At 33.7% G+C, this 14,808-nt stretch overlaps 1 protein-coding gene across 1 annotated transcript in view; it reads left to right on the top strand.

The window, feature by feature from the left end:
• Positions 1-14,587, top strand: part of LOC114046103 (gamma-tubulin complex component 3) — a 144,861-nt gene extending 130,274 nt beyond the window's left edge. Inside the window, exons 20-22 of the mRNA XM_027866356.1 lie at positions 3,539-3,679; positions 8,393-8,509; positions 13,841-14,587. Of these exons, the coding sequence (XP_027722157.1) occupies positions 3,539-3,679; positions 8,393-8,509; positions 13,841-13,999 (417 nt within the window). The 3' untranslated portion in view covers positions 14,000-14,587. The remainder of the gene's footprint in view (positions 1-3,538; positions 3,680-8,392; positions 8,510-13,840) is intronic.
• The last annotated feature ends 221 nt before the right edge of the window (positions 14,588-14,808 follow it).

The following is a 14,808-nucleotide window of genomic DNA, read 5'->3' as shown; positions in this document are numbered from 1 at the left end:
TTTCATTAGTGGACTTCCCACATAGTGTATCTTCTTGATATATAATGCTACTTTACCTCTGCTCTTATCTAACCTATATTCCTATCTGGGCTGTAGTTTTGTTCTTTGTAAAAGAGGTGTGTTAACTAATGATCTCAAAAGTTAATTATAACCCTATATCACATGATCCTAAGGAGAGATTGTGAAAGATCACAGGCTTTGCAAATTATGTTAGCTTCTTTTGTAGCTGTTGGTGAAAAAGTATGGGTTGTATAGGTGGAGGATAGTGTTTGTTGCAAATCTGAATGGACTAATACCCCTTCCATATCCATACTGTTGACTCATTACTGATCCAGTCCACATGACTTCCAGCAACCCACAGCATGACGCCCATGTAGATGTATCATTCACTTTTATTTATCGGTTATGTGCCGTCAGGTCTTAGTTATCTGAGGTATTTTGGCATCAACTTTGAGATTTTAATATCATCTCTGTGCCACAGTCGCAATAGGTCTTTGGTGGGAAGATTTTAGTAAAATAACAAATAATATTTTTCTGTTTTTAAGTGAAACAGTAATATCCTATTGTTGAAAATTGAATAAATAGCTTTTAAGCCTACATTCTTTGATAAAATACTCATGAAATGAATACTCATCCCTTAAGATTAGAATCTTTTAGAAAGAGGAGATACTGACATATCCACAGGACTAACTTAGCACCCCCAAATGGAAATAAAACTGTAGATGGGACATATTTATTCTTGTACCTTTAAAGGAGCTGTGGGCATTATAACTATGAGGATTATATAGTACTAACCCATGAAAAAGAGAAAGAGATGGGCATACCAAAAACATCTGAGCTCTATAAACAACAACAACAACAACAAAACACTTTTTATTTGCTAATGGCTTTGTGAGAATTTAAGAACATTTCCCTTCAGTGTCAAGCTATAGATGTCTGAAAGCCCAGGGTTCAACAAAGCTAGCTATTTTCTGTTTACATCATTGTAGTCATTGTGCATATTGTTTTTGTGATTCTGCTTACTTCATGTAAGTTCATGTTTTTCTAACTACAGAGAAGTGATCATTCCTTCTTGCTTATAGCTCAGTAATGTTACATAACCTTTATGTATTATAATTTAAAAAATTCTAAACTTAATAAACACCAAATAAAAACATTTCCATATAAATAATAAAATAGAAAAAAGATTGGACATGAAACTGTGGCTCTCTATTATGTATACCATGCTTTTCTTTTAAAATATGTAATAAATTCTCTGTAATTTGTCTTATTTGTGATTCTTTTCTTCCTCATGCATTTAAAAAAAAAGTTGCTTCAATGACTCGCTTATTTTTTTTTCTGCCAACCTATACCTGTCCTCTTTCTCCCATTACTTTTCCTGGAGTGAGGGATGTGGGTAGTGTTGGTAACCACAACAAAAAAGAAAAACAAAGCCTTTGTAATAAATATTTATAGTGAAGCAAAAACAAATTTCCTCATTGTCCATGTTCAAAAATGTATTTCTTTTTCCACTTTTTACATCTTGGCTCCATCACCACAATATCAGAAGGTAGCATGCTTCATTATCAGAAGTTGATCATTACGTTGATCAGAGTTAAGTCTTCCGGAGTTGTTTTTCTTTATACTGTTGTCATTCATTGTATTTCTGATTCTGTTCACTTCGCTCTGTATCATTTCATTTGGATTTTCCCAAGTTTCTCTAAAACCATCCATTTTGTTATTACTTATAGTGCAGTAATATTCCATTACATAAATATACGATAACTTGTTTAGCTATTCCTTAATTGATGGACACCCTTTTAGTTTACGGTTTTTTGCCACTACAAAATGAGCTACTATAAATACTTTTGCATATTTATGTCCTTTTCCTGTTTCTTCAATTTCTTTGGAGTTTAAACCTAGTAATGATATCATCGGATAAAAGGGTAAGCACAATTTAATGATTTTTGGGACATTGTTCCAAATTTCTTTCCAGAATAGTTGTGTCTACCATTTCACAGTTCCACCAGCAGTGCATTAATGCCACTGTTTTTCACAGCCTTTCCAGTAACTGTGATTTTTACTTTTTTGTCATCTTTGCCAATGTAATGGGTGTGAGGTGAAACCTCAGAGTTGTTTTTATTTGCATTTCTTTAATTATTAGTGATTTGGGGAATTTTTTCAAATGGTTGCTAATGGCTTGGATTTTTTTTCTTTGAAAACTGCCTTTTTGTTATCATTTGATCATTTATCTACTGGGGAATGGGTCTTTTTCTTATGATTTGAATCAATTCCTTATATATCTCAGATAAGAGACCTTATTTTTTACCTTGGATAAGAGACTTGGTGCAAACTTCTTTTCCCTATTGCTTGTTTTTCTTCTGCTGTAACCTCATTGGTTTTGTTTGTAAAAAGCCCTTTTAAACTTTTGAACTCTTAACTTATTCATAGTTGTGAAGGATATTTTTTCCTTGCTCATCGGATTTTCTTAGGATTTCATCTTTTATGTCTGTCTTGTATATATTTAGAGCTTAACTTGATGTATGACTGTCTATACATGATTTTTGCTAGACTGCTTTCCAGTTTTCCTAGCATTTTTTGGTCGAAAAGCAAGTCCTTGCCCCAGTATCTGAACTCTTTGGGTTAGTCAGACACTAAACTACTAGGGTTATTTGCTTCTGAATATTGTATACCTAATATGTTACACTGATTGACCTCCTATTTTTTAACCAGTACCAAATCATTTTGATGATTACTGTTTTGTAATATAATTTGAGATGTTGTACTGTTTGTTAGGCCTCCTTCTTTCCCACTTTTTTGATTCTTTCCCTTGAACTTCCTATCCTTTTCTTCCTACATTTGAATTTCATTTTTTTCCAACTTGATAAAATAGTCTTTTTTTTAGTTTGGTATAACAAGTTTCAGTTTCTAGTTTTTCTTTTTTCAGTTTGTATAATATTGGAATTAATTATTCTTCTGTTGACAGAATTTACTTGTAAATTTATCTGGTCTTGGAGGTTTAACTTTGGGAGTTCATTTATGGTTTGTTTAATTTTTGTTGTTGTTGATAATGGCTTATTTAAACCTAGTTCTATTAATCTGGGTATTTTATGTTTTTGTAGATATGTATCCATTTCATCCAAGTTTTCCATTTTGTTGGCATATAATTTGGCAGAATAATTTGTTATTTTCTTTTATTTCTTATTTATTTGTTTTAAATTCTCCTTTTTCATTTTTGATACAATTTGGTGTACATCTCTTTAAAATAATAAGGCTAGCTGTTTATCTGTTTTATTAGTTTAAAAAAATAATCCGATTTATTTTTTTTGCTTTCAATTTTATTAATGTTTGAGTTTTAGAATTTCCATTTTAATGTTTTATTAGAGTTTTTAGCTTTGATGATTTTCTGGGATTTAAAAAATTGCATATTAAATTCATTGTTTTGTCTTTTCTCTCTTCTTTCTCTTTTGTTGATGTTACTATCAAAAAAAGGAACACTGGGGTACATGTTAATCTTGCTAGTTGTAGAAATGAAATCTTGAATCTGTTAATTTCCCAGGTCCTTTTAAATCAACTTCGAGCTGTATTTGACCAAATCATTGAACTTCAGAATGCTCAAGATGCAATATACAGAGCTGCTTTGGAAGAACTACAGAGGAGATTGCAGTTTGAGGAAAAGAAAAAACAAAATGAAATTGAGGTATAGTTTGAAATCACACTTCAATTATTGAAGACTTTAGTGACTTCATTGGTGTGGATATTCTCTATACTGATGTAAATTGCAGCCCTTCATAGTTTTTGAGAGTTACTATACCTAAAACATCTTTATGAATGGACTTTGAGAATAGGAGCTTCATTCTAAAAGCCTTTGCCACAGTCATAAACATGAACAGATCTGATGATATTTCTGCTAAAACTTTTGGTCATGGGATATTTAGATATCACATCAACATATAGAATGTCTAGTAAATAGTATGATTTTAAAGATTAAATTCATTGTCATATTAAAATAAAGGCAAACAAACTCGTAACGACTATAATTCATCCTGTTTGCAATTCATCTTTCAGGACTGGCTATAATATAAACTTTATTTTTTACTCAGTGAATTACATTGTTAATATAGAAAGCTGCATGGTAAAATGAACTTAATTTTTGCCATATGAACAGATACAGGAGAAGTACAGGGTATGTATAATGTTGAAACTTATTATACTTATTACAGTGACGTTAATATCTTCCTTCTCCTTCCCCCAAAAGTGATGCCTTTGATAGGTCTGGGTTCTAAAAACTATAAAGCAAGTTTGGCTGTCTGTCAAAATCTCTGTCGTATTTTATTCTATTTGGTGTGATGATAACATGATGATCCATTGTGTCTGAGCTGATGGTTCCCTGTAAAACTCATTCAAATAAAATAAATTTGCATAAATAGTACAACTAGACTTGTTTAGTATACTTTACATAACCATGTTTAGGACACAGAAAGGGATCTAGAAACTGCTGTTGCATCTGAGAAATTGTATAACAGGCTAGGAATACTATCAGAGTTATTAGGCAGTTATTTATGTGCACAGTGTGAGGGAATATGGTGTTAGTGGTAAGACCACTGATCTTGAAGTCAGAAGATTTGGTTTGGAGTCCTGACTCCAAAACTTATTAGCTAGCAGTGTAACTCTGGGAAAGTTATATAATTTCTTTGAGCCTCAGATTTCTCATGTGTAAAATGGGGATAATAATATATCACATAACAATACCTATTTCATAGGATAGTAAGAAAGTACTTGTAAGCTTCAAACACCATCTAAATGTTATTATTTAGGAGTTGAGATAAATTTCAAGAATATATACAAGAAGCCATATAAGAGATAATAAGTTAAGTATATAACAATAAGTGGAGTGTGACAAAAAAGTGAAGTGTGACAAAATGAGTCGTGGTGACTGCTTATTCCTTAGTTCTTCATAATTCATCATTTTGGTTCTTCTTATTGATACCAGCCAGAAGTCTCCCAAAAGGCACTCTTCATCGTGTATTCTCTCTCTAGTACTGTGACCTTTTTCTTCCTTTCCCTTCTCAGAATTCTGTCATACCAACCTTTTAAAAATGGAATACAATCTTAGTTTGCCATGCAAAGATGAAGAGTGTATCTATATAGCATTAGAATATAAGATACCATAGAATTCAGGACATCTCTCAACTCCATAAAAGTTTTTTATTCTAATAACAATACCACCACTTGCCTCATTGGTATTTGGCTTTTCTCATGGTCACTTCTTTTCTTGGGTTAGGAAATCATCCAGCTTAGGTTCTAAGGAACAGAGATTTTCCAATATGTCTTGCCCTGTACCCTAAAATCAGTACATGGACATAAGATTAAGTTATATGGTACATATTATAATTTACAGTGGACAGGAGAGACACAGTAGCCAAAGAGTATAACAAGTGTTAGCTTACAGTGTTTATAAGAGTCCTGGTCCAATACCTTAGCTGCTGAAAACTAGGCCTTATTTTTCCTACCTTCCTCTTTATTCCTAACTGATTCTGCTTCTTCTAGGTCTTGTATTGATGTTAGATAGAATTTAGTGTATTCTTTGTTCCATTTGACTCAACAAGACTATGTCTTAATTTTCTAGGCTCTTCTCTAACCCTTGTTGAATGTGGAAATCTCTGGTTTAGGGCAAGTACCTGCCCTTCAGTACGATCTCTCCTGATGGACTTCAGGCAACAGACTTTTCTTCTGGTTTGCTGGTCTTGAACCTAGAAAGAGCCTTTTCTTCTGCCAGCTCTTAAATGAATGCGATTTTTCAATTTACCTTCTGACTTCTAAAACTATTTCCTTCTTGGGATCTAGGCCATCAGTGTCACTATCCTTATCTGAAGATCTCCATTCTCTGGCTTTTCTTTTACTTCAATCCTGTCATCTCTATTCCTCTTTCTTTCTGGTTGGTCTACATAAAATAAAATTTCCCTAGCATATTGCAGTTATGCCCCTTCTTTTATCTTTTGAAATTGGCATTGGTTTCTGTGACCTGGGACATTAAGGATCAGCTTCCATGCCCTATCTGAACCTTATTCTTCCCATGCTGCTCCTAGCATAAGATTCTCAGGACTAAAAGTATCTTAGTTTTGACTCTGTACCTCTTTACGGCCTACCTTAGCTCTCTATTGAAGCTAAACTGAACTGATGAACTTCTTCCAGAGCCAGGAAGCGCTGGACTCATGCACCAACATACACAGCTCCAGCCACCTTAGTGTATTCAGTGTCCTGCACAGTACTTATATGCCCATTCCTTCCCAAGAGAGTGATCCACTCACATAGATAATCAACAACATTAACAAAAAAACCCATACCCTAATCCCAAGGACCCAGTAAGTCCTGAAGTGCGGCCCTTTGACTGATTCCAAACTTCACGAAGCAAATCCCCTTAATAAAAGGATTTGTTCCGTAAAACTTGGACTCAATCAAAAGACCACACTCAAGCACCTAGAAGGCCACATGTGGCCTTGAAGCTGCAGGTCCCCCACCCCTACTCTAATCTATTAGGTTCACCGTAACAGAATGTTTTCTGAACCTAGAAGGGCAAAGGTGTGCCACATCATACCTTAAGATCATCAGTTCACCAATTACATTAGTTTTTTAATTCCCTTGCCTCAAATGACAATATTTCAGTCCTTAAGTTGTCCCCTTTCTCCCACTTTGGTTCCCTGTTACTTCACTTTTTCTCGTTTTGAAAATCTAGGTATTCCTTTCTCACCCTTTCCCAACTCTAAAACTGGCAGTGTTTCCTTATCACCTTCTAATTGATAGGGATGCAATCATATCTCCCTTCTTGTGTTTAACTTCTTTGGGCCTTAGTACTTACTGTAAAATTATCTTCATTTTTTTTCTTTCTTGTACTTTTTCCCCCCAGACTATAGCTAATGCAAAAATTTGTTTTGTATGACTTCGTATTTATAATGGATTTTGTATTTCTTTCTTTCTTAATGGGTGGGGAGAGGAAGAGAATTGAATTGAATATAAAATTTAAAGACTGAATTCATTAATAAAATGAATGAAAAAGCACTCATTAAGCACTTAAAATGTGCCAAGCACTGAGTAAAGGTACAACCTGTTTTACAGAATTGTTAAGCCAATTAATAGATCTATCAGCAGTAAATTTGTGTTTGTCCTCCATCAGTCCCTCTACTATACTTTTTTTCCCCATCCTTGCTAATTTTGATGGCGACTACCTTGTAGTTGTTTTAATTTATATTTCTTGGTTGTGATTTCGAGTATTTCTTCATATGTTGTTGATAGTTTACATTTCTTCTTTTGAAAATTGTTTATTTGACCCCTTGGGAGCCTAGTAGCTTATTTTATTTCAAAAAAGATGGAAAATTACTCTTCCAAGAGTATAGTTGAATTTTTCCAAGGGTTATACTTTGCAATGGATCTGATGATTTTAAGATTAGAGCCAGAAAGTGACCTTAGAAATCGCATAGTCTGGTGATTAGTTTAAGTCTTTCTGGTCCAATTTTAATAAATAACTATTGAATTAACTTAAATTGAACCCATTTACTTTACTGATAAGAAAACTGAGGCCTAGAATGGTAAGGTGTGTTAATCAAGATCACATAGGCAGTAAATGCAGGAGTAGAATTCAAATCAAGAACCTGTGTTCTTTCAAAAATACCGTAATCGTGAGAGACTAGAACCAGATAGAACTTAGTTCAACTTTTACAGGAAAAGAATGTTGTCAGATTGTTATCAATCTCATTGAATTTGCTGATTTTAGAAGATTAAGATGTTTAAAATTATTTGCTGTTCACACAGTGCTATGAAGTGCCTTGTTAAATATTATAGCACTAAAATGCTATAATGTAATGCTAAATTACCTTTATAAATAGGTTTATAATTTTTGAATATTGACATGCATTGGACTCAGTTTGATGGCTATCCCCAACATTTTCTGGTTGCGTGCCTGAAGTAATGGAGAGTGCTGCTAGCATATATTTCTAATTATCTTCTACGTGAGATAAATCATCACCCTTAAAAGACAGATTCGGTTTGGGAAAAAAAAAGTCATTCGTAGAGGCAGACTTGGTTAGTAAGGTAGATATTGAGGTTAAATAACGTCTTTGGTCAAAAATGAGGTGTGACTGACCATAATGGGGATTTTCATGTGGCTAATAAAAACTGGATATAATAGCAATTTCAAAGGAAGAATTCTAAAAATATGTTGAATACTGGCATTGTTATTGGTATAAGTCACTGCTTTGAAGGGCAAATACTTATTTGGTGGAATGTTTGAAATAATATGAGCCTTAGCACATTATGTTCACATATTGGGTAATTTCAAAATTGTTAAGAATGGAGTTTTACTTTTTAAACTTGACATCATTAGAATTTTCAATAAAATTTGAAATGTATTTTACAGGGTCAGTGGGGAATCACAGCAGCAGAGGAAGAGGAGGAAGCAAAGAGGATTAGAGAATTTGAAGAATCTATACCAAAAATGTGTTCCCAGTTGCGAATATTGACACATTTTTATCAGGTACATGACACAGTAGTAGCAAAGAATTATTTTCAGTAGTTGTCTTGTGGTAAATATTTGACAGTTACAATTCATTTTTAAAATAAGTTATTCTAACAGAATCTAGTTTATTAATCTACCTTTATAGAGAGTTGCTTATGGCAAATCTTATTTTGGATCTTCCAAGTCAGCCATAGTTGCTGACCACAAAAAACTCATTTCAGAGACAAAAATGAGAGGTGACCTTTATGCCAGTTCTATATTTCTTTTATTTTAACTCTCCCTTTCCTACTTTGTCCCATTTTGCATTTTTGTTGAAAAATGTGAAGATGCTAATGACTACATGTAATAATAATCATGTGTGTAATACAAAATTGTTTTTTAAAAAATATGTAATATAAAATGTATGAAGTGTCTATATAAGCTAGTTCTATGCATAATTTGTTTTTAATATGACTTTCAAAATGAATACCTGGTGGTTAACTCCATATTACTAATTAAAATAGGCAATACAGTTGTAAAGGAGTTAATATAGTGAGTAACTTGCAATTTTAAAAAAAAGTCTATGTACTCATTTTTAAAAGGAACTATGATGGTCCTGTTTACCATTACACATTTACATGATGGATTTAATAGATTTTTTAAAAAAAGTAATCTTAATCAATATAATCCCAGTTGCACTCAAATTACAGTCTTAATCTTCTTTGTACATCATTATCATTCATAGTCTCTTTCCTTCACAGAAAAAGTTCCTTTCTGTTCTCCTTGTAGGGGAACTTGAAATAGTAGCGTGTCAGCAGCTATTTGTCATTCACTGCTTCATAAATGAGTGCACACCCAGAGTTCCATACCTGTGAAAAGGAAAAATTACTCAGATTTACTTTTAATGAGCTTCACATATCATTTTATTTCAAATTTATCACTCAACAGGAAGTCACTGTCTGTGTTTTCAGCAACAATATTCCACAGGACAAAATATAATTTTCTTTCTTCCCTTTCCCCTTCCTCATCACACACATAATATGTCTGACTTTTTATATATGGCAATCACTGACTTGAAAATAGTTTACCTTTATTATAATTTGTATCTTTGGAGCTTCCAGTGGTTTTTTTTTTTCCCCATAGGAATAAGTCTGTAAATGGTTGTTAGCTTTCTAGGGCCGATCACACAAATATGTTTATCCCATAATAATATAATAATAATTATGTTATATTGTAATAAAATATTATAAAAATAATATCAAATAAAACTCTAAGATTCTATGAAGTATTGTTCTACAGTAGTATAAAACTCAGTTACCATGTGTAGCTGTAGAAAGACACATTTGGAATTTCATTTTAGAAGGCCCAGAACACATTTTTCTCAGTCCCGTGGTAGTTGGGGGATCCATTTTCCTCCACTTGTAAGATAAATGGAAACAGGGACTTTTCCCTCACTTAGTTATTGTTGGTTGCTCTCTGTGGCTTGGCATAGGAGCTCTAACAAGGTGGGATGGGGTGTTGTGTTGTTTAGAGGAACTCTGGGGTGAGTTTCAGGAAGAGGCCTGAGAAAAGGCTTATCATCATCTACTGAATTCAAGTTTAATGGCACAACCTAACTTTGAAGTCCTTCAGTATAGTCTCTCACTACTCTGTTTCATACAGCCTATGTTCTAGATGTGGGATTTCTAATCTTTTCTGATTGTGTATTCCTATCAGGAAAAAAATTTTGAGCACACATTCCCAATATATGCACATTTACTTATCTATAAATTATGTCTATGTTTTATTGTACTAATAATTACATATGTTATAAAACTCAGATTAAAAGAGTAATTTATGAAGGAGGAGGGAAAGATAAAGTAATTGATCCCGAAGTCAGAAAGGCTGCTGTTGGAGTTTTATGAGTAGGGCAGTCACATAATCAGGCCTGCACTTTAAGAAAATTATTTTGAGAGTCATGTGGAGGATGGATTGAAATGGGAAGAGATTTGAGACGGGGAGACTTATTATAAGGCTGTTATAATAGTCTAAGTGTGAGGGGCCATTAGGTCCTGAACTAGGGTCATAGGTATGTGAGTAAAGAAAAGGAGAGAGATGCTAACGATGTGAAAGTAGGGGGAAAAAAACCAAGATTTGTCAACTTTTGGATATGTGAGGTAAAGAGAATGAGACATAGAACACAGTATTGAAGTTGTAGGACTCCATATGACTAGAAAGATGGTAGTGCCCTTCATAGTAATAGGAAAGTTTGAAAAATGGGTGGGTGTGGGAGCGGGGTGGTAGGGGTGGTGGAAGATAATTCCGTGATATCTGTGATTCAGATTACAATCCATGTTGTGCCTGCTCATCCTGTATAATGCTTTCTGTTCCACTCAGAATGAAAATGGGGTAGGTTAGAGTTCTTACTAACTTGTCATTGCCTTCCTTTGCAGAACCCTTCTTGTAGGGGAATTATCACAACCATGATGTGATCTGGGGGATGGAGGAGAGAACAGACTTTTCCCAATGATAACTGCAGTTATTAGTAGTTTAGGTTATAACTGCCCTGAAAATTTGTTTTAATTAATTATAAATGCACTTAACTCAGAAAGAAGAGATTGTACATAATAGAGGATGGAGTAGAGAGAGTATTGTTGGGTGTGGTTGTGTTGGATTTAAACCCCATGATTGGCTTTTGTAGCAAACTACTGCCCCATCCTCTGATTGGCTAATCATTCCTTAGGGTTAACCCACTGCCCCCTGGGGCAATGACATGACCCTCTAAGGAGTCTCAGCCACCCCTCTATGCAACTAGAAAAACTAGTGTTTTTCTGCCTCTGTGTTTTTGTTTGTGCTATTCTCACTGCCTGAAATGTTCTCCCCTCACCTCCTTTCACTTGCATCTATCCTTCAGGGCTTAGTTCAAGTGCATCTTGGAACTTTCCTTCCCAAACCAGTTGTGGAAAGTAATTCTTTTCTCCTCTTAACTGTCTTAGCACTGTTTTCCTCCCTCATTGAACTTATTATATTTCACTTTCATTTAACAAACATTTATTAAGCATTTGTTGTGTGCTAGGTGCTATGTCAAGTGCTAGGAATACAAAGACAGAAACAAGTACTGTTGCTAACTTCAAGGAGCTTATATGCTGCTGGGTGGGGGGAAGTAATATGCATTGATGAATAAATATAAAATATTTGTGAAGTAATATGGTGAGGAGGGAAGGGAATAAGCACTTATTAAGCCTCTACTATGTACTTTAAAAGTACTAAGTACTTTACAAATATTATCTGATTTGATCCTCACAACAACCCTGGGAGGTAGCTAACAAAGGGGGAATTGGAAAGGCCTTAAGTAGGAAAGAGGTGATACTTGAGGTGACTTTTGAAGAAGGGGATGGGGGGGAGATGCCTAGACAAAGGTGCAAAGGTAGAACATTGATTCTCAATTACAGGCGACAGTAAGTAAACCTGTTTGGCCAGAACTAGAATATGTTAAGGTCTGGAAAGGTCAACTGGAGCCAGATTGTGAGAGCTTTCAAATACCAAACAGAGAAGCTTGTATTTTTATTCTGGAGACAACACTGAAGTTTCTTAAGTAGTGTAGTGTCATGCTTTAGGTATGATACATGTCACTTTTCCTTTAGGAATATCAATTTGGCAGTTATATGTAATCCGGATTGGAGAGAAGAGATAAGGCAGAGACTAGTTAAGAAGCTATTGAAGTAGTCCAGGTGAGAAGTTGTAAGACTATATAACCTTGGTTAGTTTTAGATTGAATGGAGAGAGAAAGATTTGAGAATGGTGTGGATCTAGAATGGACAAACTACTTAATAAATAATAGAATATGGGTTTTGAAGAAGAATGAAGAGTTGAGGACTGGAAGGAAGATGGTGCCCTTTCTCCTGCTAGCCCATAAATTCCATGTGGACAGAGACCATGCCTCATTCTTTTTGTCTCTCAATGCTTCCCTTTTTATTTACACATAGTACTTAGGTGCTCAATAAATACTTGTTGAATGAACAAATGAATCTATATGTGTACATAGTGATGATACATGTATTGCTTTAGATTAGTTTTATCTATACACATTGATAGTTTTGTAAATTTCCTAAAATACTGTTTTACCTTCAGTACTTACTTTTCATATCAGAAGTGAAGAGGACAGGCCAAATTTTAAAGAGAGCCAAGATTAATAGAGATTGTAGTAGTGGATCCATTCTTTTTTTAGATGACATTTATCCTTAGGGAGTCAGAGAAACATATTAGGGCAACAAAGCATGCCCTAGGCAGATAGATACCCATTAGTTTATTAGTCTTGATGGTATTTGGGGATTTCTTAAGTACCTCTTTGTTCCATAAAAAAGTGATGATGATGATGGAAATCTAAAATTTAACAAACGTCACATCTTATTAACTCTAGAGTCTCTAATGTTAATATTTAATGCTTACTTTCCCTCTTTTTCAAGGATTTAGGTTTAGTTCTAAATTGACAGTGCCTTTTGTGTAGTATATACTGAATAAATATTTGTTGACTGGATTCGTATAATTGATTGAAAGTGTTTTACATGTAATTTGAAGTGAATTATATGGTATATATTTTTATTAGTTCCTCTACTCATTTGAGATACTCTCTTTATAGCTTTATAATTAGTGAAGTAAGTAGAATTTAAAATTTTACTCCAGCACCTCATTGTAGTATGGAGGTGACCCTAGGTTCTCAGACACAATTCTGGCAAAGTGATTGCTTTAGCAGATTTTACCATGTTGGAGAAACATTTTGCATACAGGCCTAGTGACAGTTCACACATCTTTTGTCTATGGACAAGTCTAGCTAATTTTGGAGAGACATACCACTAATTTGGCTGAATGGTGGTAAATTTTTTGGCCACATCAGTTTCAGAAAAGTAAATCAGATTTGTGAGTTGCACTGGTGGAAGAAATACTCATCCTGTTGAAAATCACACATCCTTGAAATATTGAAGTAAATATAGTAGCTTTTTAAGTATTCATTTAGTGAATATTTACTCAAGTTTCAGCTATGTGCAATAAATTATTTCAGATAACCTCCTATGAGTTTCTTTTTTAAAAGTTTTGTTATGTTTTGCTTCACTACCTTGCTCATTGTTGTTGAATTTAAGGTGAGGAGGCAGGAACAAAGTGGTTAATTTTCTGAAATGCTTTTTTCCCAGTGTTAACTTTCAGGATACAAAAAATGTGACCTGTTTTGGTTCTGTTTGATCTGGAATCTAAGCCAAAAAAAAAAAAGGTTGCAATTTTGGACATAAGTTTTGAGGATTGTTAAGAGTTTGTTTTGTCTTGTTTTTGCTTTGTGGTTTGTTTTTGTTTTTTTTTAAACTACATCTAATTTACTCTTTCTTACTTTTCCTCCAGGGTATTGTACAGCAGTTTTTGGTGTTACTGACAACAAGTTCTGATGAGAGTCTTCGGTTTCTTAGCTTTAGACTGGACTTCAATGAGCATTATAAAGCAAGAGAGCCACGGCTTCGAATGTCTTTGGGCACTAGAGGGCGACGTAGTTCCCATATGTGAACAAATTCCAAAACCATCTATTGAATCTGTAAAGGATGTTAAACATGTGATTGGACATAAAGATCCACACTTAAGAATGAAAACCAAATGGCCTGTAGCTCTGTCTGCCCATAAGTACTTCAGACATGTGAATGTGTGGCATCATGGTAGAAATACAAAAAGCAAATGTTGTTTATACATTGGAATTGAATATATTTGTTATATTACTAAGTTAAATAGATTGGTTTGCACTATTCCAATTTATTTTTTGAAACTTTGTATTTAAAGAGTGTCGTGTTTTGTTGGAGTTTTCTAAGCTCTATACTTTTATTTATATTCATCATTTCAAAAATCACAATTTCTTTTAGAGAAAACAGGTGATAGGATATTGAGGTAAGGTGTGATGTCATTAACTTTTTTAAAGCATCCTCTTAAGAGGCAGTTTTTGTTAATAACAAATCAATCAGATCCTGAAATATTGTCCTTACCAAGAAATACATGAAGTGTTTTATTATACTGATTTTAATGTTGTAATGTACTTGCCTGTGTGAGAACCTTTGTATCTTGATACATTAACTTTACATACATTTATTTTCTTTCTTGCTTCAAGGTTTACATTTTTATATTTGGTTTACTATTTCAGGTAACTTCTAAAAGTCATATGCAAAAATATAGAAAAACACTAATAGAATCAACATGAAACAAAAATTCACTTAAATAATTTAAGTTTAGATTTCAAAATTGTCAGATGAAGTTATGTGTAAATATAGATAGATGTGATTGAAACATTTTATGTTCAAAATTCTGATGTGTATTAGAAAGAAATTGAT

This window comes from Vombatus ursinus, unplaced genomic scaffold (genome assembly GCF_900497805.2).
Source record: "Vombatus ursinus unplaced genomic scaffold, bare-nosed wombat genome assembly UNPS02014781.1, whole genome shotgun sequence".
NCBI lineage: Eukaryota > Metazoa > Chordata > Mammalia > Diprotodontia > Vombatidae > Vombatus > Vombatus ursinus.
Note: the sequence above shows the minus strand (reverse complement) of the source record. Positions and strands in the feature narration are given on the sequence as shown.